This window comes from Carya illinoinensis, chromosome 14 (assembly GCF_018687715.1).
Source record: "Carya illinoinensis cultivar Pawnee chromosome 14, C.illinoinensisPawnee_v1, whole genome shotgun sequence".
NCBI classification, from domain to species: domain Eukaryota; kingdom Viridiplantae; phylum Streptophyta; class Magnoliopsida; order Fagales; family Juglandaceae; genus Carya; species Carya illinoinensis.
The window spans coordinates 5488899-5505864 of record NC_056765.1 but is presented as its reverse complement, the minus strand read 5'-3'; the positions used below and the strand labels follow the sequence as shown (position 1 = coordinate 5505864).

Sequence of the window (16966 nt, the reverse complement as noted above, 5' to 3'; positions counted from 1 at the left end):
GTGAGTACGTGACCAAACGAGCCTGCAAGAGAAGACAAGGATGCTCGCTTCATGAGGGCTGTGTTTATAAAAATCCGAGTTGGACAAAACTACTTTATATAAATATATCGGATCGGGTCACCAAATCAAGCAGGAAGTTCGGGTATCCCTTCCTGCCCACGGTACCACTGAATCGGCGCTATAACGATGGTAGGTGTAGTCGGCTTGTACCGACTCCGACCCGCTCCTTGCTCCTGCTTCCTCCAGTTAAGCAGTACCCCACCAACAGACCGCTAGTACTTTTGGGACTCTGGCTCAGGTTAGAGCCTCTCTCTCTCTCTCTCTCTCTCCCCCTTTGCTTGATCGATTGGGCGGGTAATCTTCTTTGTTTTCAGGGGGTTTGTTGAGAAACAGAAGGAAAGTAAGCACGAACGATTAACAATCCCGAAATAGTAAACAATTATAGTCCGTGTGAGCGTTTCACTGCTAAGTTTTCGGATTATTTCTCTCTTTCTTTTTTTTTTTTCTTTTGGTCAATCTGGAAAAGGCAACAAAATTCCATTTCGCATTGATTCTACTGTCGCATTTAGAAAATTGTCTCATGCAGAAATGGACTCTGGTAACTAACCAGTCCATCGCAAATACACATAGCCCTCATTAAAGAGAAAATCTGCCGCAGCATATGCCATAAATACCCCAAGCTTCCGCATTTTCTAATTCTAGATATTGGGATTGATGGGAAATGATTTACTATGATCTCTAGACTGGGTTATAAAATTTGTAAGTTTTTGCCCTGTTTTTACGACCCTGAAAGAGCATTTCTTTTTGCTCCTTCGTCAGGCTACATAATAAGTGGTCATGGATATATCATCTTGGGATGGAACCATCTCATTAGCGGAATTTCATGCCGCTGCTTGTGCTTTAGTAGAGAAATGGAAAAAGGTCTCTTCAGCTTCCCCTCCTTGGTCATGGGTCTCTTGTCCCAAACAACCTTGGGTGGCTTCTCACGAAGTTAGCGTTGTCAACTTTCCTTTTAATTTTTCCTCCAGTGTAGTAATTTCCTTTTCAAAAAAGTTGATCTTACTTTTATCGTTTGTTCCTCTTGATCTCTTAGGTGGAAGGATACTTGTCACTGGAGAACATAATTCTCGTGTCAATTAAGGTCTGTCCTTAGTGTTACAGCAGAGCACTAGCTCTTTTAATTGATGAAATGATCTTTATCATAACTGTTATGTTCAGGAGGAACATGATGAACTACCAAGTTTCCCTCAGAAAGAAGAGACAAGTTGCTCTGACAAAGAGGAGTCCATTGATATTGCCACCTTAGTACGTCTTTTAACTAACATCCTCGTTTTTTTTCCCTATGTGTTATGTAAGTCTTGAAGAATAACTAAGTAGACATACATATATATATATATATATATATCTATAGATCGAACATGAGGATTGTGCATTTTCTGTTACCTGTTAATTCTTGTCTCCTCTACTATATTGATCATGAACTTGCTCTTATTGCAAGGTCCAGGGTCAGAGCGATCATGATGAAATATGTTACTATGATCTCCATATAGTATATAGTGCTCCATATAGGGTTCCGGTGCTATATTTTCGTGTGTACTACAGTGGTATGTTCATCTGTATTTAATCAGATCATAAATAACGCATGAAATTTGTGTTTGTACATTTTTTATAAATATACATACAAGCGCACATACACATTCCACATACTCTGTAGCATGTCTGATATACATGTATGTATCTACACATGCATATAAAAAAAAGTATGTTTATATCTACACATAAGAAAGTATGGCTTGAATACCCCTCTATATGTTTGATTGAAACTAATACAAGTCTTTCATAATTTTATATACATATGAGACCCTTTCCACAAACAGAATCAAAGAATTATGGTCAACCATACAACAGTTCAAAAGCTGTCTCTGGTAACACCCACTAGAATCCACACATAGCACCTTTCCAATATAAGATCCTTCTGTTTGTGAGATTATCCATTGTCAAAATTTTATCCCAATCAAGAGAGAGAGAGAGAACTTCCTAAGAACCTTATTCAGGACTGAATTGATGCATATAACCTGCATGAAACAACTGCACATTTAGACTAGATCAATATATAGAGTATATATAACTACATTTTCAGCATCCATATCTATACCAGTTTTTATCTATTGAAATGTTTTTTCAAGCAAAGCACTCATGTTGTTAAGTGTATAGATGGAGAACCTTTGCAGTTTGAGGATATAAAAAAACACCTTCCTGCTCACTCTGCCAAAACACTGTTGGATTCAAAATGGACGTTTATAACCCAGGAGGTAAACTTGCTATTTCACTTTCCTCTTATTTTTGTTTGGTTTCTTTTCTTTTCTTTTCTTTTTTCCTGCAAAAATATATTACTTGCATTAGTGATTATATTTTATATGACTTGGATAGAGACAGAACTGCCATCATATTCATTCTCATATGAATTATAAACCTTAAATCAAATTGCTGTTCAATTTCTGTCAAAGGTTTTCAGTGCACCTCATGGTACGAAGTTTTGCTTTTTCCAAGAGGAGAAGATTATCAAATGAGCATGTAAAAGTGATTTGAATTCTCGAGCATGTGCCATTAATTTTAATGATCTGACTGGATAAAAACAAGGTGGGTCTGGATTGGTGCGAGGCTCTGTAACTTCTTTTATTTGGAGGGTTGAGTGTAATTGTGATAGTCATGGTCATGGTAGTCACAATTATGGCCATTTACATTGGCGACAAACTTGTGAAGGTCGTGGTGAGGGTTTTCTCAGATCTGTCAAAGAAGAGTGGAGAAGGCAAAAAACTGAGTGTTGCTGATTGGGTTTTGGGCAAGATGGGACAAAACAATGCACATGGATACATTTGTTAGCTGTCTGACACTCAAAACATAGGGATGAGAGCAAGGACATATCATGAGGTGAAACAACTGCCCTCCGGTTTTGGATTATTAAAATCCCACACGGATTATTGGTACAAGATCTTACTGAACCAAATTTAATTTGATTGAGAAAAAAAGAAGAAAAGAACAGAAACGGCTTGGTTTGGCTGCCTAAGAGGTAGCTCGTGTTTTTGGCCATTCTCAACCAGCAGTATATGGACCCACTATAAATTTCGTTGCTTTTCTCTATAGGTTGGGAGGATTAGTATCGTGTAGCTTGTCATGATGCTGCCTGTTGCAGATAGCGCCAACCTTGAGACAGAATATTTATCAGGGTCATGGTGCTTTTGTAGCACCCCAAGCTCTCGTAGGTTGGTGGGGTTATCGTGTGATAGATTTGAACGAGTATAATTCATACCTAGGAAGTAATGATTAATTAACAATTTAACTTGTAACAATTACCATGTAAATGATCAAGTCTCCATGCAAAGCACCATAACTAGCGACCCCGAAAAAGTGCTAGCCACGTATGCATATGAGTCCAAAAGGACCAACCAAATAGAAGCTTCCCTTCTATCCAAAAAATAAATAAAAATTGAAGCTTCCATAAAATCACATATAAAGCCCAGTTTCACGTGGTAATTAACCAATGCTGGCCTTAGCATTTATGACTACTTATACCCATCTGTGGTTATTCCTTTTCTCAATGTGGGATTGGAGCATTACTTCTTTACTTGAACAATGCAGGTCTTATTCCCTAGAATCTCCCAACTCCCATATTGGATCCTTGACATTTCAGGAATTATAATAGTCTTTTGGTCGTAATCATATCGAGCATATGGCTTTTCTGTTGGTATAGCTGCACGTAATGTATAATATCAGAATTGAAATCAAACTATTCTAGACTTCTAGTATATCTGTTTCTAAATATCATTCCTGCAATGTGTGTGTGGTTAATGGGTCATTAGACCGTCAGGCACCTTATGGAAAACTTTGTATTCGTCTTACACATTGTTTGTCGTTTGTAGATTTCTATACTTAATCGGCTTTGGCACACAAAGTAGAGGTTGACGAAGCATTGCTTGTCAATTTTACTTTCACTTTGGGTGTTGTCTGAAAGTTACTACAAAACCTTAACAACATTGATTTGTCCATGTAGGAGCATCCATACTTGAACAGGCCATGGTACAAATTACATCCATGCGGAACCGGTGAGTGGATGAAGCTGCTTTTCCAAGGTGATGTTTCTCTGGCTAGAAATGGAGCGGCAATTGAAGTATATCTGATTTCATGGCTCTCATTCGTTGGGCAAGTTGTTGGTCTTAGGATCCCTTATGAAATGCTGAATCAGCTATAATGGGTGGCTGATGACAGTTTAGACTATATCTATACATGGTGTAGACATATTGGAGTTTGCTTTTGTGAACAATCTTTTTCCTTTTGTGTTTTTATTTTTTATTTTTTTGTTATATTCAGTTGCCGGATGGACTTATTCCTGGCCTAATAGGTGCTTTAGGTGTGTTAGAAGAACATGGTGGAAACTCTGAGGTAAACAATCTCTCTCTCTCTCTCTCAGAGGAAACCAATGTAGAAAAACCCATCAATCCAAGTTTCATCCTTGGATAGTTCAGACAATTTTAAAGGTTTCAGCAGGTCATAGGCACAGCAAGATCATATTACCACGTGAATTTTATTTCATTTTTTATTTTTGATTACTGCAACCTCTGAAGGTTTGATGTAATTCCTGTAATAATTGGATACAGGGTACCAAATCTCAATCAGGTCATATATGTTAATTGGAGTTATCTTTTGAGAGACATGGGGATCAACCTCTGCACGTGTTTTTTCGATGTATTCTGTCTCATAGCGTGTAAGATAGTCTATACGCATGAAAGATGCCAAGAACTGGCCGTTGAGAGACATGAATAAATTATATATTAGGGACAAAATACACAATCCTCTCAATTTACCAAACAATTGCAATCATTTCCAGATTAGCAAAGTCAACAATTACTTCCCAAACTATTAAAAATTGTAATGCATCCCATTTCACATTAAAAAGTCAAATAAAAGAGAACTCTATTAAATTAGGGAAAAAAAAAACTGAAAAAATAAATGGCAACCGGGGGAAAGAGGCTATATACCAAACATCTGTAAAAACTCATTAGTGAAATGGTACAAGGGGTGTGGTGAAAATTATGATTTCACAGGGACCAAATACAAGCATCATCACATAAAAGGGAGAAGTAAACCGTCCACGGCTACGCAACAGCCAATTCTTTCGGAGAGAGATCAGGAGAGTGAGTGCCTACATCCCCACCTTACAGTGTAAAAGGAGCATCATCTTCAGCCCCATCAGAATGAGGCTGAAGATGTTCTGCGAAGCTGATACTTTGGCTCCGGAGGTGGTGCAGATGGCAACATTTTCTCCAGCTCCTGAAAGACAGAGCCGAGTTTAACATACACACACTTCTTTGGGGCTCGCTCTCATGATTTTCTTTTTCTTTTTCTTGTTTGGCGAATAAGAAAATTTTGTTAAAACAAGTAACAAGGCAAAGCCAAGTACAGAGTGAGCATACAAAAACTGAACCTATTTACAGGTTAGGAACTAGAGAAAGAAATAAGAAAATCATGGATACTAGTTCCATTAAACCCAATAGCTGAAGCTCACTGGAGCAAGGTATTAAAGAAAAAATGTCTAAGTTCATCCACCGAGCATTCCTTATTTTCAAAGCATCAACCATTCCTCTCAACCCAAATACACCACACAAGGCAGAGAGGGATCATATTCCAAACAGCAGCAATTTGCAAATTACCCCCTTAAACTTCTCCAGCAAGCAAAAAGATCTACCACCCTTCTAGGCATCACCCAAGCCATTCTGCTCCAATTAACACTTCATACCATAACACCCTAGTCACCTCACAATGTAATCATAAATGATCCACCGATTAGCCACCTTTCATGATTTTCTTATATCTATCTCTAGTTCCTAACTTGTAACTTGGTGTTCTCAATTGTATTCTTCTAGTGTACTTGAGTTATGCCTTGTTATTTGTTTTAAAAAATATATATTTTATTTAAAAAAATATCACATACACAACTAAATAATTGATGAAGGAATAAAAAATATACAGAAATTAATAAGGCATTAAACCAAGACTCAGCATGTGCCTAATGTGCCAAATCAACGTAATAAAACATGTATAAGAAACAACTGCTCTATGAGAAGGTTTCATTTGAGAATTTTTTGCGGCTCAAGTATACAAAAACTATACAAGAGATGCACCTAAATAGAGAAAGGAAATGTATCTTCCAACAATTTTTTTTTTTTTTTTTCTTTTCTTGGAGAGATGGAGAGAGAGAGGTCACCCCTGTATAAAGAAATTCTTAGATTAAAGGCACCAATTATATGAAGAATCATGTAAGGGAACAATTCGATTTTGTTTCTGCTAAAGAGAAATCAAAGAAAAAGAAACAAGGAAAGTCAAGAATGAGATTAAAAGGATGAGGTAGAAAAAGATATAATGTGCAATTGAATTTTGAAAGAGAGAGATGGAAGGTAGAGAGGATAAAAAAGAAAGAACCTTGTCCTAATTTCTATCCTTTCCCCCATACAACAAAAAAAGGATAAAAAAAAAGGGATGCCCGGGGGAAGTATCATTCAGGGGAATAAATTAAAATAAAAAATAAATAGGAAAGAAGGAAAATCGTTCTTCATTAGTTTTTTCCCAGCTCCAAATTTATTCCTTGTGCAAACTAGAGAAAGTGAGTCTTTAGAGAGAACACTGTCATTTTTCTTTTCTCATCCACCTCGTAAATGACAAATCAAGTGTATGCCATAAATCTTACAAAATTGAGCTACTAACTCACCAACACTACAAGATTGATCCCATGACCATACCCTACGCCACTTGTTTTAAGTGGCCAGGAGCCCCTGTTTTTTCCAAAGACACTTGACTAAAATTTCCAGCCACTTGAATAGTTCAATGAATCCTCCAATGCTAAAAATGAAATTTATCATATGCACCAAGCGATTGGTGTTCAAAAAACCATCCACCAAGTTTTAAAGGATAGTTATTAAGCCTCCAGCCTCAATATAGTTCCAGAAATAATGCCACTGTGTGGGTGTCTGATGACAGCCATGTAGATGAAAAAATTATAATATTTTTTGATCGAGAAAAAAATTATACTCTGATAGAGGAAAATATGCCAATCTTGTCTTGAAAAATAATGCATGCCATTTCTCATCTTCGGGACAAGGAATTAAAAGAGTAACTGCTAGAATGATGGTCTATGATTTAGCAACACATAAACCCAAATAAGTTATGATGCTTTCCGGTATGTACAGGGCACTCAATCAATGAATCCAATATTAAACTAGTTAGTATGTATAACAGAAAACATGAGGGGTTAATGGAATATTTCTGACTGTTATTCAGTAATAGTTACAATAAGTACCTATTGCTGAATAATAGCATTATATTTAACAGCATAATAGAAAGCTTACCTTGTGAAAGTATTTTTTTATTACCACATCCCAACCATAATGTATATTATCCTTTCAAAAATGTTCATGTTAAGACACTAAGAGAGAGAGAGTTTCCATGTTAACATGCATCAACATGCCCATACCCCATAACAGCTATCCATGCCTCAGAAGGCCACATTTTTCTTTAAATCATCCGTAGAAAAGAAACACATTACCATTATTCATATGAGACTGTAAGGTATTAAAGAAAATAAACCCAAGCAATTTGTCAATATCTTCAATGAAGAACCTAACCTTCCGTTTCCGGAGCCTTTCGTTTTCCTCTTCCAGACGCGAAACTTTGTTCTCCAGTTCATTAGTGTAAGCCTAGCATATTGATATCTTTCAAGTCATTGGAAAATCAACATGACAATTGAAAAAGACATTGCAAGGAATTTGTAATGACCAATACTTTTGAAAGCCAACCTGCTTCCTTGCTCGTGAGCGAGCAGCAGATTCACGGTTCTTGATCATCCTCTTTTGCCTTCTCTCTACAGTCTTTTCAATCATGTCTTCTGGGACACCTCTTTTCCTCCCAGGCATTTGTGTGTCCGACAAGGTTCCCATCAATGGTGAAGTTAATGCTACCTGATTCTCCGGATATGGAACATCCATCACAGCACCAGCCCCCATGTGCAGTGGCTGTGGTATAGGCTGGCCTGGCATATAAACCCCCATCATGCTCTGTTGTGGTTGCTGATATTGTTGCTGTTGATACTGTATCCACTGACCTTGCTGTGGAAATTGCAAGGCTGTGTTCTGATCAACACCAACAGGACCAGCACTGGATTTCTCTGTAGATGTTTCAGCCACAATCCCTGCCTTCACCAAGAAATCCTCCAAAGTCATCTCTCCCAAAGTAGGCTGCCGTTCCCGAGACTTCTTTTCCTCACTATTTTTGCTTTGCTGAATATCTCTCCAAACCTCATCCACCGTCTTCTTGCTCAGTGCACTAGTTAATGATAGGCTAGCCTGACGCTGCAGGGCAGTTTGACTGGCCTGTGCTGTGCCCTCAATGTCCATACCCGTGGACTGATGCACCTCGGCAGTCCAAACATTTTTTAGAAGCTCATCGAGGTTCATACTGCTAAGTGGCTTCCCCAAGTCACCTAACTGATTTTGAACCTCATCAAGTGTAAGACTGTACATTGAGTTTTGCCGCGCCAATGGCTGCAATTGCGACTGTTTTCCATTACTATTGCCTACACCTTGAGACCCCATTGTCTCGATCCCCATTCATCTAACCCTATGTTGATTTAATCATTCCAATATAAAGACTCTAAAACTTAGCCCTAAATGCTGCTGAAACAAATCTTCAATATCTTCCCATCAATCAAACACCTGAAAATCCCAGATCAAAAGCTCAGACCTTCCAGCATATCATCAAAAATCTTGGGAGGTCAGATTCAAAAATACTTTCAAATAACTAGATCGCATGCAAAACTCGCACTTCATATATAATAAAAAAAATAGAAAATAACGGTCAGAAAATCTTTATTCAAACTTCTTTTAGGTAGAAACCTATGATGTACTTCGTGCAGAAAGGCACATGTAGGCGTGCACAGAGCAGAGCTATAACCTCCATTTCACCCAATAATTTTTTAAACTATAAACCTATTAAAAGGGAAAAAACTAGAAAATGCCCATTAAAACTAGAATTTCCCATCCCTTGAAGGTTAAAGAGTTAAAAAGATCCTCTTAAAGGCTATATTGAAAATCACACCAGAAACCACGAGCCTTTAAAAAATCGAAGTATTAAAAAGAGAAATATATACAGACGAGCACGGACAATGAATCCCCTTACCTATAATCATTTTCAGAACGAAAGGTGAACAAATCTACTGCATGCACCAAGAAAGGGCATAGCTCTAGCCGCCATAGACCAATTCCCTAAACCAAAAACTCAAATCCAGAAAGATTCACCCACAGTTTGCTCCCATTAAAACTACCAGCTTCATTTGCTTTAAGATTAAAAAAACACAAAAGATGCCAATTTTATTTAGAATAACACAGTAACCCAAACAAGATCGTGGCATTACATCACCGGAACCCCAGAACGTAATAAAAATGAGAAAAAATAAGAAAAGAAAAGAAAGGACCTGCATGCAAGAGCATCGGTGTTCTTATTGAAACTTTGAAAGCCGAAAAAACTCAAAAAATAAAAGTTAAAAGCCTCAAAAAAATAAAAATAAAAATAAATAAAAGAAAGAACCAGATCATAAACCCCTCGAGTGGTCCCCAGATGTAAAAGGGAGACGTAGAACAAGGAACAAACAGTGAAGGCCGAGGAAAGGAAAGAAAAATGGGACAGTGTCTCACTTACATGATCTGAATCTGTGCTCTGGAGGAAAGATTGAGAAGAAGGAAAGGGACTTTTGGGGGTCTGAGACTTTTGTACTCACTTTTGTTCGGGTGGAAAGGAAATCATCACCGGCGTGTACATCAAAAATATTAACATGTTTGTACAATGTCTTTGCTTGCAGAGGGACAATCCCAGGTGGGGTGTCTCTGTGTGCGGGCGAGGCAGAGAGACAGAGAGAAAGAAATCGAAAAGTCCCAAAATTTATTTATAGTTCTCAGGAAAAACAACGTTAATTGGCTCTTTTTAATTTTGGTTTTAGTTTCCGATGTGAATAAATTAAGAAATGCTAACATGTGGGTCGCCTCATGCGATAATCATGAACTCTCCCACTTGTGTGGTCTAATTTACAAAGAAAAATATGGCACACACGATAAGTGTGCCTTGTTTTTCTTTCTTTCCTCTATTTTTTAAACGAAAAAAGTACTAATATTCTTTATATTATGTTATTATATATGTATGTTATCTAACACATTTAAAAATAAAAAATCACTTGTAAGATTGTTTTGGATATTGGTATTTATGCTATAAAAATAAAAAATCACTTGTACGATTGTTTTTAATACTGATATTTATATTGATATTTATGCGATAAGTATTTTATTATATATAATCACTTTTATATATTTTATAAATATTTTATTGATGAATTAGTCAATCACATTACGATAGTATATAAAAAATACATAAAATTGATTATACATAAAAATTTTAATGCAATAATTATATTTGCATTTCATTTTATTACATATAGTCTTGCTTGTGTAGACACCGTGTACTCTATTGAAGTGGCATTGCCACGTCAACGGTTGTTTTATATTAAAGAAGAAAAACATAGACGGAGCTCATTTTCTCATTCCTCTGTCACGATTGTTGAGCTCTGTCGTCTTATCGAGCAGAAGTTCTCCACTCCTCAATCATAAGCACACCACTCCTCAAGCAAAGGCTCTCCACTCATTGGCATCAAATCATGCAGTCCCGGTAGGTAAGAGGTTTTTCCTCATTGCATTGACAAAAAGCAAAAGAGAAATTATGGATGCAGTCCCCATTTGGACCTTCTTGCGCACAAAATTTTCATTTAAGTGAGAAAAATGCATAGAAATAAAACGCATCATTTCACTTTGTTACAATTTTATTGTTCAAGCTCCTTCTTCTGGTTCCTGAGTCATAACCTGCTCTATAAAACTTGATTTGTTGTTCTATATCTCACATAGTACCATCATCATCTCAGAATAACCTAGATAAGAGAAATCTTTCTTCTATATTTTTTTCTCTATTCATCTGTTTCTTTCACTACCAAGTCCGAATTCTCTCCATTGACAATAGAATATAGGAGAATGTATAAAATGGGAAGGGAAGAGCTGCTCTAGCTCTAAGAAGACTTCTAGAAAGACAAAGCCAAGAACTAGCTTCTTCTTTCTATAGTAAAAGCTATATATATTCCATACTTACAAAAAACAAAAACAAGTATCCAGTTCTTGTTTATTTAATCCAATAGACCTCCCCTTACTTAGCCTATGGTTGGATTTTATGAAGTACTCGCTCTAGTTGGAAGACCAATTCAGCCCAAATTTCAGGAAGTACTCTCTCTAGTTGGAAGACCATCTAGTTCGATTCACAAAATTCTAGGTATCTAGGAGGTACAACATTTCTCTCATAAAAAGAAAACCATTTGTTTTCATTTCCAATATCCTCAAGGCTTGCAATCTTGTTCCAATGATCCCACTTCAGATATAGGAGAATTTGCATGCAATGACTTTAATATCTTAGCATTTTAGAAAAAAGTATTTAAGCATCTATTTTTTTGGACGATGAGATCTATTTTTAGAACACTCAAACGCTTTGAATGAGATTGTACATATTGATGGTGGAGGAGGAAATGCAGAGGGAATGCAAATGATAGAGATATATTTTCAAAGCACTCAAACACAAGGTCACTTTGGTTTGGGTCGATGTGTCTGGGCTGTATTATGAGAAGAGAGATAAGAATCAAAGAGGAAATAATTCTATCGAATCGCTTGAGGGAGGGAAGAGAAAGCAAGGGACATTTTTTACATTTGACTCAAATCATATGAGAAATGACATAAATATCCATCACGTGCGCATGCAAGCCTCCAACGGGGCCTGTACGTAGCACGACTCAAAGCAAAAATCTTTTTTTTTTAACAATTGACTTAATATGGAAAATGATTGAAATCAAGGATGTGTCTCAACATCTTATCAGAATTAACAAGAAATGTCTCTCCCATTTTGATCATTAAGAAAACTTATCTTATCCAAAAAATGTTAGGAGGTTTATCCTCTAGGCCCGGAGCCTGAGTCCAATATCACAAGAGACCTAGGCCAACTGAGTGATCCATTAGCCCAATTAAAGGGTCCCTGACCCCCAACAAAGGCAGTTTCTACTTGAGAAGCACGGGAAGATCACCTTAGTGCAAAGGATGGTAGAATGAGGCACATCAAATGAACTAAGTCCTAAGTAACCTCAAGTGGACAGGGGAATGCAAATCATGGAAAGCCCTTGATCTTTTGGCGGGAGAAGAATGAATAATCAGATAACATGCATCCAAGGGCAAAACAAAGTAGGGGTAACACTGCATTAAATGCACCCCTCTCCAGAGGGTCATGTTGCATTAAATAAGCATGGTTGATGGGGTTATTAGGAGGACACCTCCCCATACCGCAGAGCATGGGCATCTGACCATGGGAATCAGGTATAAAAATGACTACCATGTATCAGGTTAAGGGTTAGACTCTCTAAAATCTTACTACTCTCCTACACACTTCTCTAAAGACGATACTGACTTAGGCATTAGAAACTTCTCAGCCACCACCATGCCCATCGTCTAACGATGTTTTTCTTGTGTTAGTAGGCTCAAGATTGAAGATCCGAACTATTGATAGCCTAGTCCAAAGGCGTACGAGACACCACGTTAACATTACTTTCCAAAAAAATATTGGGAGGATTGATTATAGTGGTTTCTTCAACTGAAATAAGGCAGCATGTGCGTCACCCATAACTGTGATTTTCTTTTCCATTATCCTTCATATTTCAAAAACAATATCACCACTACAATCTCTGAAAATTACTTTCTTTGAATTATAATTAGAGCAGTTTTTCATATGAAAAATTATATTTGTGATTATAGAGTGTTCAAACATCGCCCACGCACTTTTGCTCCATTTCATTAAGGCCGAAGAAATGAACTTGTCCTTAATGGTCCCTTTCATTAAGCCTACGTGGACATCCATGTCGGTTTCCACAGGGATTGCAGTCACATGATTGCAAGCATACTCTTCCTTTATACTTTTCTCTCATCAAGGGTTGAGGAGATGTTCAAAGTTGGATGGATGTGAAATTGTGATGTAATTTTATAGAAAGATAGCAAAGATATATCTTTATTTTCAATCAATAATTAAAAGGAAATGATATCTATAATTTTAGAATAGTCTCGCTCACTATCTTTAAGAAATATAGAACCTACATTAAAAAAAAAAAAAAAAAGTGAGTTATGTTATATATAGTTACTTTTACTGTTGCACAGATGACTAACATAAGATGTGGGTGAATTGAGTTTTATTTAAAAAAATAACAATTATAAATCAAATATACAATATAAAATATAAACGAAATACGAAACAACAATAAATATAAAAAGTAAGGATAAGAGAGAAGCAAACTCATTATGTTAACGAGGTTCGGCCCCACTACCTACGTCCTTGCTTCAAGCTATCCCTTGAAGATCCTCAAATTCATTATTCAACCTTCTTCTGGTGGAGATAGAAACATATTACACATTTGAACAACACCGTTACAAAAGATCAGTGTAGAACACTCTTTACACTTCAATCACCCTACACGTGGTGATTCAACTATTCCCTGTGTAGAATACTTTCTACACGCATAATGGTTATATACTCCCTTTTACTGATACAATAGCTGATAGTGGGTAGGTTATCACAAAACACTCATCAATGAGTAAAATAAGAACAATACAACGCAAACAATATATATCAAAATGAACAAGGGTTAAAGCTCAATGTTTAGAGAAGAGAGAATGAAAGTTTTGAATGAATGTTGTATGCTCTTAGTGTTGTGAATGTGAAGGTCTCAAATGATCTATTTATAGGCATATGAGATTTCATATTTAAATTTAAAAAAATTCACATGTCAAAGACAACATCATTCATTTTTCAAAAATTTCAAACTTAATCTTTTTACTTTTTGCATATGACAAAGAGAGCACACTTTACTTTTCAAAAATTTCAAACCTAATCTTTTTACTTTTTGCATATGACAAAAAGAGCACACTTTACTTTTCAAAATTTTCAAACAAAATTAGCTACATTTTACATAAGTTAAAAAAAGCATTAATTACTTTTAAAAATATTCAAATAAAGCATGCACATGTGAAAGATGACAATCAATCATTTTTCAAAATTTCAAATTTAATTTTCAAAATATTCATGCACATGTGAAAAATGTATTTTAATGTTTTATGATAAAATATTAATTTTGAACCTTAATCCTAATTTCAAAGTTTTAAGAGATTTACAACATTACTCTATGATTTCAATGTGAATTTGTTCTCTTCTTACTCATACTTGGTTCCTTAATGTGCTTGACTCCATTGTATGGACAACTTGAGTTTGAGATTACTTTATTCTTTGAATTCATTTGTTATCATCAAAATTCATATGTAAATTTATAATTATACGAAACTTAAAACCTTGGATTCAATATTCACGAATTCTTTATGCATTCTGTTAATATGATTAGCCAAAACAGTTATTTTATATTAAAAAATTAACGCTACTAATCACATTAATGAACTGCACAAAAAATACGTAAAAATAATTATACATAAAACTTTTATTATTTTTTAATGACATATTCCATTTTTTAATAAATAAAAAATGCGTGGGTTTGCATACCATTATATTTAACATTACTCTAATCAAAAATTTCAAATAAAACTACAAATAATGACTTAAGAATAATTAATAAGAGAGGATGACAATGAGAGAATAGCATTCATCTGTGATTTTCCTTTACCATTAGAGCAAAACTACCACTTTAATTCAAAATTAGAGCAATATACTTTGAAATAATAACCAGCCTTGCATTTGATATGTCTTTGTGGTTCGAGAAGCTTCGATAAATTGACTATAAAACCTTGTCGATTATTACCCATCAGTTTCCTCCATTTAAAAAAAAATATATGTTTTTTTCTTAAGTAATTAAAAAAAAAAAAATCAACTTGCTATATGACATTATTTTTATGTATTAATCAATTAAAAGCTTGTATATGTATTAATCAATTATTTTTATGTAATAATATTATAATTTTTTAAATATTTAAAAATATTTAAAAAATGATATATAAAAACAAAAAATACAAAAACGGTGAGTTGCAGCGGGATCCCTAGCACTACCTATTTCTTATTGCTTCTTTTTACTTTTTTAAAAACTCTTTTGAGTATTTTTTAATAACTATCCTTAAACGGTATTAAAAGCGAATTGATGTGTTATTTTTTAGTTATATTATTATCAAATTAGTGTATAGACAGTAGAGTATATTATCTATATCATTTAATTAATAAGATTTTATTTATAATATTTAAATTTATATTCTAAATTAGAGCATGTCGAGCAATATATAATATAAAAATTTTAAAATAACTGTACCCGATAAACCAAAACATTAGATTTAGAAGTGGGACAAAAAAATATTTCATTATAAATTTAAAAAAAAAAATCCAACAATAATGAAATATTTATAATGAATAATTACATTATAATTATATAAATATTTATATAATTTACAATGAAATATTTATTAATTACATTATTTATATAATTATTTCATTGTAATTTTATAAATATTTCATTGTAAAATATTTCATTGTAAATTTAAAAAAATAATTTATATTTTTGTTTTTTAAAATTATAATTAAATATATTATAAATGATGTGTTAATACACCGATTTATGTATAGTAAATTATTATTATTTTTTTTTTACGATATATTGTATACAATATTACTGGATTTTGTACGACCATATTTTAGATGTGGAAAATAATACTTTGCTCCATGTTTTACTTTCTTCAAAGTTACGATCTGGGTATTTTATTTTATTTTTATTTTTTAATAATTAAAGAAGTAAATATCAGTGAAGTTGTAGTTTTTTTCTTAATAATTAATGATATTTTAAAACAAAGAAGTTTAATTTAGTGGTAACTTTGACGGGGGAAAAAATATGGGATTGAGTAAAAACATCAAGTTTTATTTAGTTACACAAATATTTCAATCTCATATTATTTAATAATTATAAATTTTTACAATTTATATACAAAATATAATAAATAATTCATTTTTTTAAAATTTTAAAATAAAAATTATATCCTAATGATATTTTATTAAAATTTTAATTTTATCTCACCATATCTATTTAATAAACGAAACTTAGATGAAAGCATCCCGCGCAAGGGTATTGAATCCTTTTACCACTAGTAGATTTGATAAATAGAAAAGAAAATATTTTAGTTATAAACAGTTTAAATAAAAATAAACCTAAAACTAATGTGGTTTGATATGGTAAGTCAAATTGTAAAGTTATTTTTATTATAAATTATATATAGCAGATTTTATAAAACTACATCAGTTTCATCTAATATGGGTTTTATTAAACTTGATGTTGATGGTGAATATTGTAAAAAGAGAAATACTTTTTGCAGTCGGCTGTAAAAAAAAAATTAATACGGAACCTACATGAAAAAAAAAATTATTTTTATAACTTTTTATAATTCATGTAGGTTTCCCTGAATATAAAAAAAAATTTTATAATTTTTTTTTATTCATTTCGTACAGCCGACTGCACGTCAACTGTATCTGGCGACTGTATTTAGCAAAGCCCTTGTAAAAATCAAGGAGGTCCGGTGGTGGGTTCATTTTTTGGGATTATAGGGGTAAGATGATAATTAGTTTTGTTCACTTTTATGGTCATGTGATGAAAACTATTATTGAGTATTGTGCTTTTTTTTTATGGTCTTCATTTGAGTCACTCACTTGGTTTGAGAGATTTATTAATGAAATCTGATTGAAGTGTTGTAATGGATTGACTAGCTTTCGAGATATACAAATATTGGTTTCTTTTAAAATTTTTGGTAAGAAACAAAAACTC

The 16966-nt window shown here is 34.1% G+C and overlaps 2 protein-coding genes across 8 annotated transcripts; one reads left to right on the top strand and one right to left on the bottom strand.

Annotated features, from left to right (window-relative positions):
* The first annotated feature begins 36 nt into the window (after positions 1 to 36).
* LOC122294113 (ubiquitin-like-conjugating enzyme ATG10) lies at positions 37 to 4527 on the top strand. Of its 5 annotated transcripts, none has more exons than XM_043102580.1 (7): positions 37 to 298; positions 820 to 996; positions 1094 to 1141; positions 1219 to 1305; positions 1505 to 1604; positions 2215 to 2312; positions 4052 to 4527. In XM_043102580.1, exons 2-7 carry the CDS (start codon positions 838 to 840, stop codon positions 4247 to 4249), a joined length of 690 nt encoding a protein of 229 aa, XP_042958514.1. In that variant the 5' UTR covers positions 37 to 298; positions 820 to 837; the 3' UTR covers positions 4250 to 4527. The 5 variants fall into 5 exon arrangements, with proteins under 5 accessions (XP_042958514.1, XP_042958512.1, XP_042958515.1 ...); XM_043102578.1 differs by having other exon boundaries at positions 41 to 298; positions 1499 to 1604; XM_043102581.1 differs by having other exon boundaries at positions 43 to 298; positions 820 to 921; positions 1499 to 1604.
* LOC122294111 (ABSCISIC ACID-INSENSITIVE 5-like protein 2) lies at positions 1637 to 9982 on the bottom strand. Of its 3 annotated transcripts, none has more exons than XM_043102577.1 (4): positions 9745 to 9982; positions 7848 to 8762; positions 7677 to 7748; positions 1637 to 2075 (listed from the first exon to the last, which is right to left on the bottom strand). In XM_043102577.1, the coding sequence occupies exons 2-4, from the start codon at positions 8655 to 8657 to the stop codon at positions 1998 to 2000; spliced, it is 960 nt and encodes a 319-aa protein (XP_042958511.1). In that variant the 5' UTR covers positions 8658 to 8762; positions 9745 to 9982; the 3' UTR covers positions 1637 to 1997. The 3 variants fall into 3 exon arrangements, with proteins under 3 accessions (XP_042958511.1, XP_042958509.1, XP_042958510.1); XM_043102575.1 differs by lacking the exon at positions 1637 to 2075 and adding an exon at positions 4858 to 5328 and having other exon boundaries at positions 9745 to 9980; XM_043102576.1 differs by lacking the exons at positions 1637 to 2075; positions 9745 to 9982 and adding exons at positions 4858 to 5328; positions 9226 to 9537.
* Between the last annotated feature and the right edge of the window lie 6984 nt (positions 9983 to 16966).